This window comes from Gymnoscopelus microlampas (genome assembly GCF_963454915.1).
Source record: "Gymnoscopelus microlampas genome assembly, chromosome: 2".
Classification (NCBI taxonomy): Eukaryota; Metazoa; Chordata; class Actinopteri; order Myctophiformes; family Myctophidae; genus Gymnoscopelus; species Gymnoscopelus microlampas.
Genome location: NC_139939.1, coordinates 43,188,037 through 43,204,676, shown reverse-complemented (window position 1 = coordinate 43,204,676; position 16,640 = coordinate 43,188,037). Strand labels below are relative to the sequence as shown.

The 16,640-nt window shown below is 43.3% G+C and overlaps 1 protein-coding gene across 1 annotated transcript in view; it reads left to right on the top strand.

The window, feature by feature from the left end:
* Positions 1-16,640, top strand: part of cacna1ib (calcium voltage-gated channel subunit alpha1 Ib) — a gene marked incomplete at its 5' end in the record, with an annotated part of 168,381 nt that overhangs the window by 49,780 nt on the left and 101,961 nt on the right. Inside the window, 4 exons of the mRNA XM_084071481.1 lie at positions 1,644-1,986; positions 5,368-5,460; positions 12,011-12,371; positions 13,509-13,906. Of these exons, the coding sequence (XP_083927607.1) occupies positions 1,644-1,986; positions 5,368-5,460; positions 12,011-12,371; positions 13,509-13,906 (1,195 nt within the window). The remainder of the gene's footprint in view (positions 1-1,643; positions 1,987-5,367; positions 5,461-12,010; positions 12,372-13,508; positions 13,907-16,640) is intronic.

The following is a 16,640-nucleotide window of genomic DNA, read 5'->3' as shown; positions in this document are numbered from 1 at the left end:
CTCAAAAGTGTACTTAAGTACAGTACTTGAGTAAATGTACTTAGTTACTTTCCACCACTGTTCAGAACGTATGGCTATAGTAGGAAACGGGCACTGGGAATGGAGCACTCACCTTCGGTTGGAGAGCGTTGCCATGTCCTGTTGTCACTTGTCCAGCATCTCTTCGCATGAAATGACTGCAGGCTTTCTGCCACAGCAGAGCACTGACACAGCGAAGGTTGTCCTATGATGAGCACAATCCCCCTCCCCTTGCATACAGACAAACATCCAATTTGATCATGAGCCAGGCACTGCTGTGCTGTCTGTCTGCATTGTGTCAGTAGAAGCAGTGGCACTGGAAACACACATTTACAACACACACCTCTGTCTGGTCTGCTGTTGCTACCAAAGGCCCAGATGACAGCTGAGGAGGCATGAATCATCCGTTAATTCGGCTCGGTCACGGAGGGGGGTGATGTGTGTGTGTGTGTGTGTGTGTGTGTGTGTGTGTGTGGGTGTGTGGGTGTGCGCGCGCGTGTGTGTGTGTGTGTGTGTGTGTGTGTGTGTGTGTGTGTGTGTGCACGTGCACGTGCACGTGCACGTTTGTGTGTTCGTTGGTGAACACATAGTAGCCCCAACCATCCTCACAGGTAATCAGCAGAACAACCTCTTCAAATACCAGGTCAGATGTAGCGGCTAACCATGTCTGTCTTGATATTTCTTGGTAGTTTCACTAGTGGCATGCCCTTTAAATAGCAGCCTTTTAAGATGAATTGTCAGAATTGTTACTCTCTCTCTGCTGCTCTCATTGGTTAACAGCATTTGATTTTCAAACCACTTGTCCATTCCTATTCCCTTACTTCCTATGTTCCTTTGACCTTTTGTTTGAGTCTTCACACACCAAGATATTAGTGATGTGCGGATCACCTGCACCCTCCCGACCCATATATGGGCGCCAATCCACACCCATCCTGCATAAGCATGCGTTAATCAACCACCCGAACCCGGCCTGACTCACCATCACCAAGCACCAAATTAGATAAACATATGATTTTACTGTCTGTTTTGTTTGTGTTTTGTTTTGTGTTTTTGCTTCAACTTCAGTTTCTCTTCTGAATGTTTGTATCTGTATTTGTGTTTCCATTCATCTCAGTCTCTTCCCCATCCTTGTATTTGTGTTGTCATCATTGTTATTATCATAAGCTGACACCTCTCTGTCAGCTTATGATAATTCCCTCTCTCTCACTTCCAACCTCCCACTGTTCAAACATCTGTAACGTCTATGACTATGAAGGCCACCACTCACACATAGCCTCATGTAGCCTCACACACACACACACACACACACACACACACACACACACACACACACACACACACACACACACACACACACACACACACACACACACACACACACACACACTAACACACAGATGTAAAGACAACTGCGCACATGCGTGTGTGTCAGTGTGTACTAACACACAGATGTAAAGACAACTGCGCACATGCGTGTGTGTCAGTGTGTGTGTGTGTGTGTGTGTGTGTGTGTGTGTGTGTGTGTGTGTGTTTGTGTGTGTGTGAGCGCAGTGAGCATCACAGCCATGCAGTTCGCAGTATGTCTGACTTATGTCTGACCACCTCCCTCCCTTGTGTACATGCAGCGCCGCGGGCGTCAGCCTCCCGAAGCCGTACTACTTTGCCGATGAGGACGACGAGCGACCCTTCATCTGCTCCCTGCCCATTGACAACGGCATCATGGCGTGCACGGACGTGCCAGCGCGCCGCGAGGGAGGCCGCGCCTGCTGCCTGGACAAGGACGACGCCCTGTACCGCCAGGGCCTGGGCCTGAGCCCCGAGCCGCTGGTCAACGGCAGCGTGGTCACGGCGGGCCTGTGCGTCAACTGGAACCAGTACTACACCCGCTGTCAGACGGGGCACTCCAACCCACACAAAGGAGCCATCAACTTTGACAACATCGCCTTCGCCTGGATCGTCATCTTTCAGGTATGAGTCCAACGGATGCCGTGCCTTTTTGTCTGATCCTTTTAACCACTTAAACCCCATATGGAGTCCCTCAGGGCTCTGTACTAGTGTGTTACTGTGGGGAAAGCTTTCACAGAAAATAGCCGATCGACAAGCTCACACGTTGTGAGCTTGTTGATCTACTGAAAGCTTTCCTCACAATTCGGTTGCTGGGGTTTAAGTGTTTAAAGTCATACTGTGTCACTTTTTACTTAAACAAAACCAAAAAGAAAAAAGAAAAGAAAAGATTTATTTTTGGGCTTTTCATGCCTTTATCTATAGTACAGTAGGTAGAGAGATGGGGAGTGACACGGAGCAAAGGCCATCGGGATCGGGACTCGAACCCACGATGCGCTGTCAGGCTAAATTGAGCCTAGGTGCCCGGACCGCTACACCAGCGGTGCGGGCCAACAAAAGCTATTTTTAATGTAATCTTTATCACTACTGGTATATTCTTTACTATAACCATTCCACATATTTCTTTGGACAACTTCTCTATACACCATTAAACACAATTTTGTATTTGTGAGAAAAAGAAAAATGTAATGTTCAAGGTGTTATTTATTGTTACCACCTTACAGCTTGTGCATCTTGCATCTTGCACATCTTGTGTACAAGATGTATAAGCATCTTGTGCTTGTACATCTTGTGTACTTGGGGGGTATTAGTGTTTGCTTATTTAGCTTTTTTTCTGGCCAGATCATTTATATGGCTGATTGTCTGGCAGACAATAATATCCCAAATGTCTTATAGCCCAATGTCTGATTTTCTGGACAAGAAGCGGCCAGGTGTTCTGCCAAGATGTATTTTTGGAGCTATCCATTGCGTTTTGAATGTGATCCATCAGGCTTTAGGTTTGTCCATTTATTCAGTACACAAAGGAACCATACTTATTGTAAATCCTTCAAATCGGCACAAACATGAACACCATCACAATGCCATTTAACATGGAAGGCTGGTGAATTTGTCATAATGCTCCACTGTGTTCGCATTGGCACAGACTCCCTTGTATCGCAATTTACGAACACTCTTATCCTTTTAAGGAACAGATACGGACCCGTCCCATATCCTTCAACTATTTTGGAATTATTTCTCATCTTATCTTCACTATCATCCTTTTACTCTCCTCTCTTCTTATCCTTAATTTTTCGCACTACTTCATAATGCCTTTAAATGCATGTTATAACACTTCAGCAACAATAACTACAATTGCAGTCAGTGTGGAGTTCAACCACCACTCTACCGGCGTAGAGTTTGTTGAGGTGACTTGACAGTGCCGGCTGAAATTAGAAATTAACGCATTCTATCACTCTACTGGGAATAAATATCCAATAATTATTCTCATGCTACTGTGAGTGAGATAGAGCAGTGACTGAATTATGACCTCAATGGTATATGGGTGGCTTTGGTCACACTTGGATTGAAGAGGGGTTTTGTCTGAGATTTTTAAGCAAAGCTTTACAGCCTTGAACCGTTTCAGCGCTTCCAATGTACAGTCAGATTGTATTGTGGAAGCATCTGTTCTGAAGATGCACGGGAACATCCAATTTACTAAGCATGGCCAAAACCAGGGCCATGATATAAGGTAGGGTTAGTTCCCAGGCCTGTCAGGCGCCATTGACGCCATACTTTGTGCTCTTTAGATACCTCAATAAACGTATACAAAGTACACATCGAAAAGCAACACAGCAGAAAACAATGTGTGATATGACTTATTTTATTTTCCTGGCCCGAGTATTTTATCGAGTATGTTATATGATGTGATTCCAATGGTTCCACAGATGGATCTGTATTGTAACCATATGCTGCTGTATGTTGACTGTTATGACCTCTGTGGGCAGCAGAGGCCAGAAATACTCCCTTAGGTCTGTATAGGATAGGATACTGTATATTGCATGAATGAATCTTTTCATGCAGTGTTCACTATAAAACATAGAATTCAGAAATGGATCACTCTTCTTCTAGCAGCCAGAATAAACCACTCAGCAAACTGCTTGAATCTGTCTGAAATAAAAGAGGGACGTTTCATTTTCATTATTCTCATAGTGAGATGTTATTTCAGTCAAGCAGAATTGCCTCGCGGGATATGATAACAATTTCTTTAATGTAAAATGAAACGACGTGCAAGCGTGAAATTACTGTATACAGAAATTACTGTCTCTCGACACAGCTGGAGACATCCTCTGCATTCTATTAACTCTGAAACTATTGAATCAGTTGTTGATGAATAACGTGATTGGCTAGTTCCCTAATACAGTCGGAAAAAAAACGTATGTTTTCACAGATTGTTTTGTGTTTTGCAAACGAGGAAATAATAGAGATCTTAATGATGTGATAGCTTAATCCTGTGGTCGGTAATGAAATGAATAGGTTAGCAGGACGCAGCATAACCAGCATGCATTGCATGAGTGGAGCCGAACAAAGCGCAATCTCAGTACTAACTAACCACCATCCCAGATCCTTTCCGTAACCCTCAACAACACCGAAGCCACGTCTGAACTTAACCATCATCATCATCATCATCATCATTCGAGTGCCCTCGAGATCTGCGACACAAGCTGCTCTCCACTGGTCTCTGTTGCTCATTGCCACAAGTTCATTCACAGTCAGTCATGTGTCCCTACTCAGCACATCTGGAAATGTGAGTGGTCTGGTTCCTCTTGATGGGCATGGTAGTCTCCACAGAAGAATATCTGAAATGACCTGGTCTTTTGCTCTGTGGCAATGTCCAGCAAAGCAGAGTCTTCTTTGTGCCACAACAACTGAGATGGAAGGGATGCCACCATAAATCTGAGTTTTAGTGGGATGGTTCCTCCATGAAAGGTTCTGGACACGCATGAGAAGTCTTGTGTATGTTCCGTCAACTCAAGACAATCCCAAAGCTCCTTATTCATTGTCCATGTTTTGGCACCATACAGAACCATACGAACAATGCCTATAAGCTAACTGGACTTAATTAAATAAACCACACCAAACTCATGCCTAAACTTAATTGCCAGAGTTCTCTGGCTGTCCATGCAATGCATCAGGGGTATTAACCAATCTAACCAAAGTGCTGCTACCACTATAAAGTACTATATGCATTACCTCCAGTGACGACGGAGGGTCTACCAAATGTTTTTAGGTATAAATTATGGGTTTGATGTATTGATTTTTGCTGCATAATATAATACGTGTGTGTGTGTGTGTGTGTGTGTGTGTGTGTGTGTGTGTGTGTGTGTGTGTGTGTGTGTGTGTGTGTGTGTGTGTGTGTGTGTGTGTGTGTGTGTGTGTGTGTGTGTGTGTGTGTGTGTGTGTGTGTGGTGTGTGTGTGTGTGTGTGTGTGCGCGTGTGTGCGTGCGTGTGTTTGTGTCCTTGCTGTAGGTGATCACTCTGGAAGGCTGGGTGGAGATCATGTACTACGTGATGGATGCTCACTCCTTCTATAACTTCATCTACTTTATTCTACTCATCATAGTAAGTCTCTGTCTCTTTTTCTCTCTCTCTCTCTCTCTCTCTCTCTCTCTCTCATGCTCTCTGTATCTGCCTGCTGTCTGCTAGTTATTCATTTTATCATTCCCTGCTTTTGTTGCCAAGTTACTGAGTGACTGCTATGAAACAGACCCTGTCTCTCTCTTTTCTCCCTTGTTATTCTCTCTGTCTATCCACACACTCACTCAAGCACGCGTGACCGTGCGTGGCACGCACGCACGCACGCACGCACGCACGCACACACGCACACACACACACACACACACACACACACACACACACACACACACACACACACACACACACACACACACACACACTCACTTGTTGCTTATTGCTTATTATCTTGCCACTGTACAGGAAAGTGTGGGGACACGTCAATGATTTTACAGTGTAGTGTCCCGTGGTCTCTGTCTTTCATCTCTTTTATATAAAATGTGTCTTACTTTGTCTCAAACAACATACAGTAGCCTATATTACACTCATTAGAAGGAGGTCTGAAGGCTGCCAATGTTTCTTTTTTTCGCTCAAAGAAGAGGGTGAGCAGATATAATGAGAAAGCTTACTGGGGAAGCGGAAAGGGTGACAATCGAGATGGAACACAGGAGAGAAAGCACTTTTTGAATTCACTGTAAGGCAGCAACAGATTGGAGTCCATTTTGGCTCCAGGGAAACAGAGGGGGCCTGGAATACTACACAATCTCAACTTCAACTTCACTTATTTTTGTCACATCACAGGTTTATAGGGGTAAAGGAATGGGTGAGTCATTTTCCATACAAGCTTCAATGAACTGCTATTATAAAAGCTAATCAGAAAAGGCACATGTCAAATGCCCCAGGGAGAGATACAGTATCGTAGCCACTTTCAACCAGGCATCCCTGCTTTGGTCATTCCCCATACATTGTTGTGAACTGAAAGTGTAGGGTATACCATATCGAAATAGTGAAACACATGTTTTTTGTCTCTAACTATACATACACTGCTATCATACCGTAGTGTAGACTATTCCGTGCATGTTGTGGTGATTGGCACACTTCAGTGTTAAAGTACAGAAAGAGCCAGACAAGCAATTTCTTTTTTTTTTTATCAATCATTTCTGAGAAAACCAGGGAAAATGTACCCCCCGTCTGTACGTTAGAACATAATCCATACAGAGTGGAACAAAGATCCATACAGAGCACCTTATTTCAATGTCAAAATTGCACATTAATGTACACGTCAATACAAAACGTATGAACCATTCACTGTTTATCCATTTTAATTCATTAGCAGGATTACATACAGTGCCTGCTGAAAAACTCACTGGAAAGCATTTGTTAAACCTTTTTTTATATATTTTTTTAAAGTACAAAAGTATTGGTTTAAAAATGTACTTAAAGTACCAAAAGTAGAAAGTACTCATTATGCAGAATGTCATTATGCAGAAGTTTTCAAATGTATAAAATGTATAAAAATCATTTGAAAATGGATGAAGCTTGTGAGCTATTTTCAAACGGCCAAAAAAATGAATATAGGGCTGAAGTGGATAATGTATGTTTTGTAATAATAATCAAAATCTACAAAGAAACTAGTAACAAAGTTTTCAAATAATTGTAGTGGAGTAAAAGTACAATATCTGCCTCTGAGATGTAGTGGAGTAGAAGTAAAAGTACAGACAATTGGAAATACTCCAGTAAAGTAAAAAATACCTAAAAATTGGTACTGTGCTTAGTTGCTTTACACCACTGGAAACAAAGCCTTATGTGGCTGTGCCATCTGAAATAGAAAGGTCTGCTACAGTTCACGCCCTCGCTCGCCTCTGCATCGTTGCGTCACAAATTGAGGGCAGACTCAACACACCGCAGGAAGGGAGAGTGTTTTACACAGCGCAGTTTCAAACATAATTGTGCTCATTATGCCATGTCTCCATCTCACTGACAGACGGATGAACAGGCTTCCATTCATATTTTCTATCATTTCTATCATAGCATGACACAGTGTGTTGAGAGAAGAAAGCGTGATGATAGTGGGAGGGAGAGAGATAGAGAGAAAGCAGTATGAAAACACCAATTAGTGTTGCTTGTATAGGGCAGAAACCTTGTATATCCATATTTCATCTTTTATTTTATTTCTTTCTTTTCATAAATGATACGGTATTTTATACTTCATGGATATAACAGTGTCAGTCACTTCAACATGTCACTACAGTACGCGCTGTGAAATTGTAGGTCTGCTATTTACGCCCCAAATAGGGTACAATGGATCCATTAGTGGTTCCCAACCAGTGGTCCGGGTGGTCCCCAGCTAAATGATGGAGAATTGGTAACCAAATGGACCCTTATAGATCTTTAACTCTTGAGAGCGTAAAATGAAACCAAATGGACACGCATTTGGTTGTTAAATTAAGTAATCTGCCTTACTTAATTTACAAGAAGTCTACACAATGTAGAAAAAATAAAGAATTGTTATTTTGACAAAATCTTTATCCAACGACAGCTAAATATTCTAAGTCTTGGTCCGTGGCTCAAATGCCGAATAAATAATGGACCTTGATATGAAAAAGGTTGAAAACCACTGCATTGACACAGGTCTTTTTTTCCATTCCCTGAAAAGTAACAGTTTTGGACGTACTAGTTTTCCGCCCGATTGCGACAATATACTGCTTATGCAACTGAGTCGAATCAAATTGAAGTAAACTATGAAATGGACAGGGAGAGATAAAGATGGAGAGAGAGAGAGAGAGGTACAAAGGAAGGAAGGGGAGCGAGAGAGCCTGTTGTGTATACTGCATGATTATGATCATGTTCAGAGGCTTAGTGCAGGGCAATCAGTGGTTTTATGGGCTTTGCATATAGAAAACAGAGGCAGGCTATACAATTAAGGTCCATCACTGTGAAATGCCATCCTCAAGTCAACATGTACCGTTAAGTGTTAGCTCCTGTACGAATGCAATATAATCCACTTGATTTGATGCCATGGCCTCTCAAGAGAGGAGGAATTTGCATTTACTGTAAGCCCTGAGAGAGAGAGAGAGAGAGAGAGAGAGAGAGAGAGAGAGAGAGAGAGAGAGAGAGAGAGACCCCGACCAGTAACAAACGGCCCTCCGCACCAGGCAGTCGCCTGGCTAAGCGAAGCCACCCGAGAGTTTCGGTGTCCAGATATCGTTCTATCTAGACGGGATTCTGACTTAAGAGGCATAAGCCTGCAGATGATAAGCATCCTCAGTCAAGCACTTTATCTTTGTCTGTCACAAAAAAAACACTCAAAATCTAAATTACACTTAATAGGGTGGTTATGAAAGTGAAGAAATTGGCTCTCTAGAAACTTAGAAAGTTGAGAGGAGGCTGAGTGCAAAAATGTGGGTGAACGATGAAGCCCTTATTAGACCATACATTATAGTCAGGGCAGTGAGAGCCTGTGTAGGCAAAAGTTCTAAATTGGATGAAATGTTTTATTGAAGTATGGCTGGCTTAGAGAATTAAGGACATTTAAGGGTGTAAAAGCAGCACTGTTTCTCCCACACACACACATTGCACCTCATGCACAAAATGCATTATGCACGCATTGCATAAATCTGGTCTTACATGATTATTCCCTCAACTCCACTCTCTGACTTTTTCCACCCTCTTTATCACCCCCCCCCCCCCCCTCTCTCTCTCTCTATCTCCCCCCCTCGCTCGCTCTCTCTCTCTCGCACACGAACACGCTCATGCACACACACACTAATCTAATTGTCTTTTGGGGGCCCCATGCACCAATGTGGAAACATAAAGAATTGATGAGATCAGTGAGTGTTGGGTGAGTGCTAAGACCCCCTGCTTCCCTTTCAGCCCAGAGGATTGGCATGGAGACTGGCTGGACAAAGCACAAATCCCTGCTTTGGATCAATAAGGACCAGCCAGCTCTCTCTCTTTACACACATTCAGTACACACACTGCACGAACACACACACACCCGCACACACACACACACACACACACACACACACACACACACACACACACACACACACACACACACACACACACACACACACACACACACACACACACACACACACACACACCCGCACACACACACACACACACACACACACACACACACACACACACACACACACGTGCACACGCACGCACACACACACACACACACACGCGCATGCATACGCACACACACACACACACACACACACACACACACACACACATGCGTGCGTGCACACGCACATACACGCGCGTGCACACGCACACGCACACAGGGAGAGCTTTGTAGCCCGGTCAGAATGGTCTCCATGTGCCAGTGTGTCAGAATGGTCTCCATGTGCCAGTGTGTCAGAATGGTCTCCATGTGCCAGTGTGTCTGTCAGGGGGGATCAGATGGACACCAGAGGGGGTTTATCAGCCTTTACCATCACTGTTGATCACAGACAGGACAGGACAACACGCTATAGACCACTGTTTCCCAAACAGTGGGTCGGGACCCAATTGTGGGTCATGGACCGATTTTTGTGGGTCATTTCTTTTTAACATTATTTCTATTTCAAAAGATTTTCAAAATATTAAAAAAAGTGTTTTTTTTAATGTATGAAAAGAGTTTTTCATACATTAAAAAGAAATTCAGACAATTTTTCAAACAATTTTATGAATACAACTTAAACAATTAAATGTGATTCCATAATTTCGTCAAATGTAACCTTTAAGCGAAAGTGAAAATAGAGGATCTACAAGCTCACGACGCGTTGCAGAGCCATAGCAGCTTGTAGATCTGCTATTTTCATTGGTTTGGGTCTCGGGAAGACATCACAATCCTCTTTTGGGTCTTGGGCTAAAACGTTTGGGAACCACTGCGCTAGACAACACAAAATCTCTCTCTCTCTCTCTCTCTCTCTCTCTCTCTCTCTCTCTCTCTCTCTCTCTCTCTCTCTCTCTCTCTCTCTCTCTTCCCCACCCCATTGCTTTCTCTCCTACATTATCTTCATCTTGAAATTAATGCTGTATCATGACTTTCTTTGACTACAGCATTAACTACTGACTGAGATCATGTTTTCGCCCTTTTCTGTATGTCTGCGTGTGTTAGTACCAGTATGTCACTCTGGAGCTCACTCCTAGACCAATCAGCGCCAAATGTCTTGTGCATGCTGCCAGTCCAAACATCTACGTCTGTTTGTTTTGATTCAGAAAATCCAGCAAAATTGTATTATAATTAAATGTAAGAAACATTTAGATTAGAATCGTTTAGAATGCGCTTCAATTAAATTCATTTAATTCATCAATTTCTTCTCTGGGTTGATCCTTGATATTAAAAGGTTGAGAACCACTGGGCTTTAAATGCCAAACAGTTGCCTCTACCACAGTTTTAGTCTTTCAATTAGCATTAGATAAGCCATAGTAGGCTGATTTGCTGAGGGTTTTGTTTTTTTGTTTTTCATAGACTGTTAGTGTCAGATAAGTGTTAGGTCTCCCTTAGGCCAGACGTAACAGTAAGCTCATTCCTTTTATAAATGGATAAGTGTTAGGTCTCCCTTAAGTCAGACGTAACAGTAAGCGGTCTCCCTTAGGCCATACGTAACAGTAAGCTCATTCCTTTTAAAAATAGATCAGAGAAGCACAACTTGGAAATACATAGAGTGGTGTGTGAAAAGGCATCAGCATTACGCTTTTCACTGTTGTGAATCAAATGGTATAATAGATCGTTTTGTAATTCGGATACTAAATATTTTGGCTGTATAGTGATGTTGCTGTGAAATGTCAGTTTTGAAAACATCAACATCCATTCCATAGGTGTGTGAACCGATTATGTTACCCGTGTTGTCTCTCCTGTACCATGCTGCTCAAGTAGGTTTCTTCTCTGTGATCAGCCCATGTTTGGTGGAGATGTTTAAACCACTGTGGGGGAAAATGTGACCTCAACTGTGACCAAAACAGAGACAACACAGAGTTGGAACCAAAACTTGGCCGCGAGCACAAATGCCACTTAGAAAGACAGGAGAAAACAGGGTTCACCCGGTTCAGCTACATTAGAACTTTATTAATTCCGCAGCAAATTGCTTCGTTATAATTACCAAAAAGACCATTTGAAAAAGATGAAGTACAGTTCAGCATGCATGGTGTTGTATGCTTGCAGTGATTGTAACATAATACTATATATATACATTATACTTACCACTGGTTCTCAAACTTTTTCAGGACCCCCAAATAGATATGTATTTGGCCGTGGACCCTCATCTGAAAATGTATTGTGCCAGGGACCCCCAGAAGAGAAGATTTGTGTTTAAAAAAAAACACAAAATGATACAAAATATCATATCATATTTTTTCAAAAATAAAAGATGTACAAGCTCGCAGCGTGGCACAAAGTGACGCGCTGTGAGCTTGTATATCTGCTATTTTTGGAATAGCCAACATATAAATGGATGAAGTGGTAAAAAATGATTGTGATGCTACATTAACTACTTGTGCTGGGGAACCCCTGGAGAACCCTACCAAGGACCCCTTGGTTGTCCCGGGAGGGTCCCATTTTGAGAACCAACGCTATACACTATTTGCAACCATCCAGGTGGGTTCCTTCTTCATGATCAACCTGTGCCTGGTCGTGATCGCCACCCAGTTCTCCGAGACCAAGCAGCGGGAGCACCAGCTGATGCAGGAGCAGCGGGCCCAGTGCCTCTCCTCCTCCACCCTGGCCAGTCAGCCGGGGGACTGCTACGAGGAGGTGTTCCTGCTGCTCTGTCACGTCCTCCGCAAGGCCAGGAGAAGGGTCGGGGCCTTCTTCAACTCCCTGCGAGGCAAGCCCCGGGGCTTCGGAAGAGCGGGGCGAAGAGGAGAAGGAGGAGGAGGAGGAGGATGGAGAGAAGATGGGAGAGAAGGGAAGGCAAACGGAAGGGGAGGACGTGAGAGGAGAAGGGTGTTGAGGAATGGTGAGTGTGGATGGATCAAAGGGACACTTGTTGAGCTTGTGGTTTGAGCTTAAGATTTTTAACCGCTTAATTGGTTTGCTGATAGAGCCATTAACCACCATATACTTTGTCATATACTACAAATAGCAAAAGCACGAGATCTACACGCGCAAAACGCACAAAATGTGATGCGTTGTGAGTGTGTAGATCTGTTGTTTTTGCATTTAAAAAAATATAAATATATAGTTGTGAAAGTTTTATTTACACAATCAGATCCAGTTGGCAAAATCACAGTTCCAGTAGTGTATACAGTGGGTGGGATATAGCATTCAGCACTCAAAGCAGAGCTGCATTGCGTATAAAACAACTTTGTCTGTAGAGAATTTGTTCGGCTTCGGCAAGACAAAAAAACAGTAACATCTTTTGACGTGTGCTACCTGCTTTAGGATGTCTTGCTTTATAGCTGGTTATAAAATAAGGGCCATCAAATTCTAATGGACCCCTCTCGCCTGGCTAACAACCTTTTTTAATTAGCTTCCTTCACACAAAAGACTAAAAAGCATTATAGCAGATATCCTGAAGCTGTCACCCTCCTAAACACTCCAAACGTAGCACTGCAGTCCACTTGGCAGGTTAATTATTTGTGGGCAGATGTTTCTAAATCACTTGAACAGCTTTATCTTGTGGGCCATTTGACAGTTTTTGCAAATTTCCCTACAGTTCCAGTGTGTTGTACTTTATTTTATTTTACCCATTTGTTTTATGCGTTTATGATTATTGTATGGGATGGATATTACTATCTTTTTTATAGGCTACTTTGTTTAATGTATTGTGTTTTATGAGTGAGTGGTTTTACGATTTGTCTTCATCCGTTTAAGTGATCTAACTAAGACAAATTAAAATAGTGTTGAATCTCAAGGACACTTTACGCAATGCCAGTATAAAACAGATGTATAAAATTCATTTATTGAAAAAACATAAAAAATATGAAATATCGAGATAGTGATAAGTAACAATAGCTGAGATTTATATAGCGCTTTTCTAAGTACCCAAAGTTGCTTTAAGATATACAAGGTTTTATGCCTGGCAGCGGCGATACTCAGCTGTATGACGAATAAAATGCCCATTCAACCCTATGTCCATTCTATCCTCCGTCAGCTGGCCACTGCCCCAACCACAACGGACCTGACCATGGCCATCACGGCAGCCCCGCCCCCATCTCCCTCGCCTCCGCCCCCGACGGCTGCCCTCAGTGCACCACGGCCCTGTCACTCACGGACGGGGCGGGACCAGCTGGCGGCCAGGCCAAAGACGAACGAGAGAGAGGGGGCGCCGTGGAGGAGACGGGTGGCGAGGAGGGCGGCAAGAAGGATGAGAATGGCAAGGACGCCGCAAAGCCTCCTGGGAAATGCAGTCCGAAGCTAAGCTGCAGGGGGTTGTCGAGTATCATCCGGAAGAGGCTGTGGAGCATCGTGGAGAGTAAATACTTCAACCGAGGCATCATGATCGCCATCCTCATCAACACCATCAGTATGGGGATTGAGCATCACGAGCAGGTAGGGACGTCCACGGTCCACACACTTCTTTCTTTCTTAATCTTTGTCTTTTTCAATCTCTGTATCTTACCCTCTCTCTCTTACCCTTCTCTCTCTCACTTCTTCGTTAATATGCAATATTAGCATTACATTGTCAAAGCAAACATGCAGCAGCACCAATCACAACAATAAAACACAACAAAGATGCATCAATCTCCCCCGCATGCCTCTCATTCACTGAAGTCCAATCAATGTTCTATCCATACGGCACGGTCCCCCTTTCTCCATTCTTTCTGTAATGTAATCTTTGTATCCAGATTGGGTTTGGCTCTGCCTACAGAGTCGTAATACTAGAGGGTGAATTCAGGGCCACTGGAGCACAATCACACTTAGATCCACTCCAATAAAATAAGAATGATGCTTACTAAACTCCTTTAGACATCCTTCTATCTGTTTTTGGTGCTAGGTTACACAACATGTTCTCTATCTCAGGCCATATATGTCTCTATTTGTCCCTGTTTGCCCTGTCTCTCCAGTGTCCACACATGCTCGCTCTCTCTCTCTCTCTCTCTCTCTCTCTCTCTCTCTCTCTCTCTCTCTCTCTCTCTCTCTCTCTCTCTCTCTCTCTCTCTCTCTCTCTCTCTCTCTCTCTCTCTCTCTCCTCCCCCTCTCTGCCTCTGTCTCTCCCTCTCTCACATTACTCCCACTCACTTCACAATAGTGGGTTGTCTCCTTCTCATTTCCTATGTAGCTGAAAATAGAGGGAGAGACATAGAAATAGAGACAATGAAAGAATTATAAAGCTTGTGGTTCTTCAGCGAAAGGTGTTGTATGAATGTCTATGGAGGCATAGCTTGTTTAACACAGACGCGCGCGCACACACACACACGCACACGCACACGCACACGCACGCGCACGCACACACACACACACACACACACACACACACACACACACACACACACACACACACACACACACACACACACACACACACACACACACACACACAGAGAAGCAGAGCTGGCCCTCTGTCCATTATATCAGCGGTTTAATCCATCCCTTTGAGCTGATCCTATAGCAGCCTGTATATTACTCCTTCCATTTGTTCTGAAGCACTATGGGCCGTATTCCACTGGTCTGGGAACAATCAATAAGGAAATGATCAACAGCCACCACAACAGCCAAATGCTGTTGATCCTTAAAGATCCATTTGGGTTCATTTTTACACTCCTAGAGATAAATGAACACTGGTAGATAGATAGGCTAGTGTGAGAGAATAATGAAATATTGACTTTCTTTGTTTAAGATGAATATTGTATTAATATGTATATTCATCTTTATTTGAGTATGAGTCATATTGTTCTTATGTATGTGAGTGCCTCTTGTGTTGCTGTGGTGTTGTGTTGAAATTGTGTTTGCTGTGGGTGGAACTGGAAGTAGATGGATGGGCGTAGCTCAGGATAGGGTGTGTTTTACCCACGCTAACCCCAGCGTCCCTATTCTGGGCATGTCATAATAGGCACACACTTTTATTTGCAAGAATAGAACATTCAGTGAAAATAAGTGATCATTCTGTATCAATAGTTCCTGTATCAATATCTTCGAATAATGTTGATTAAAAACAAAAAAGGCATACAGGAAGATTAACACCAATAAAGGAGGCAATGAAATAAACACTATGAAAAGACCTTGACATTAATGTATAGGATTACAGCCTTTGATCTGAGGATCTAAGGCTTGCTCAGGCTCATACTGTATACGGGACAATGTAACTCAGAGCCTGTCCGCAGGGTAAAATCTTATAATCAATTCTGAAACTTACTGGCAACCCGTGAAGAGCTGCTAGGATGGGTGGGATGATGTTTCTCAGACATAGTTAACAGTCTAGCAGCTGAATTCTGTACCAAAGTGGATGCAAATTGCTGCTCCTATTCTTCTAATATTGTATCTTTTGGGTCTATCACCTTCTTCACAAAGCACCGAGCTGCAGTACGGCTGGGCTCCGACTACAGGAGTTTAAACGATTTTGAAATCTGGTTGCATCACACACTAGAGGATTCTCTTATAAGATGCTCTTATAACATTTTAAAATAATAGCACTTCACTGCAGGATTTATTAAACGATTTTGGGCTTCCCAGAGCAACTTAGCACCTCAAAGTACTGTGATCACTTACAGAAGCAGATATAATAGAAAAATGTGCTCCTCGGAGCACAGGTCTCCGCCAGGCCCAGGGCCCGCAAACTTTGGACGGCAGTCATAGCCACTTGGAATGGGATCTGAAAGCTATGATTTTTCAAATGTTAGTGAAAACGCTCTGAATTGCTCACAAGGGCAGCTATAGACGGTTTTAAATCTGGCGGTTAATGAGTTACCAGCGTCTAGACTCCCCCCGGAGTCTAGACGCTGGTGGTGGTAGTGCAGATGACCCCCCCCCCTTCTCAACTCTAGACGAGTGAGACGATTGAGTGGAGTTGAGGATGGAGGTTGCTCGTTGCATTGCTGAAAAGAAAATGACATAGGGTCAGGGGCAGTTATATTTAAAGTCCAATCGCCTGATTAGAAGTGCTCACACTTTAAGCTGTGAATGACAGGATGTTTGTGAAGCACCCCCAGCAATAAAGATGAAAGTGTGAGAGAGAGAGCTCTTCCTTATTGAACTTATGCTAGAGCTACATCACATAGCATTGTCTGTATGTACAGTACAGTACATGTGTTGGGCTGGCCGTAGGCTGCACCAGCCCTCCTGTTTT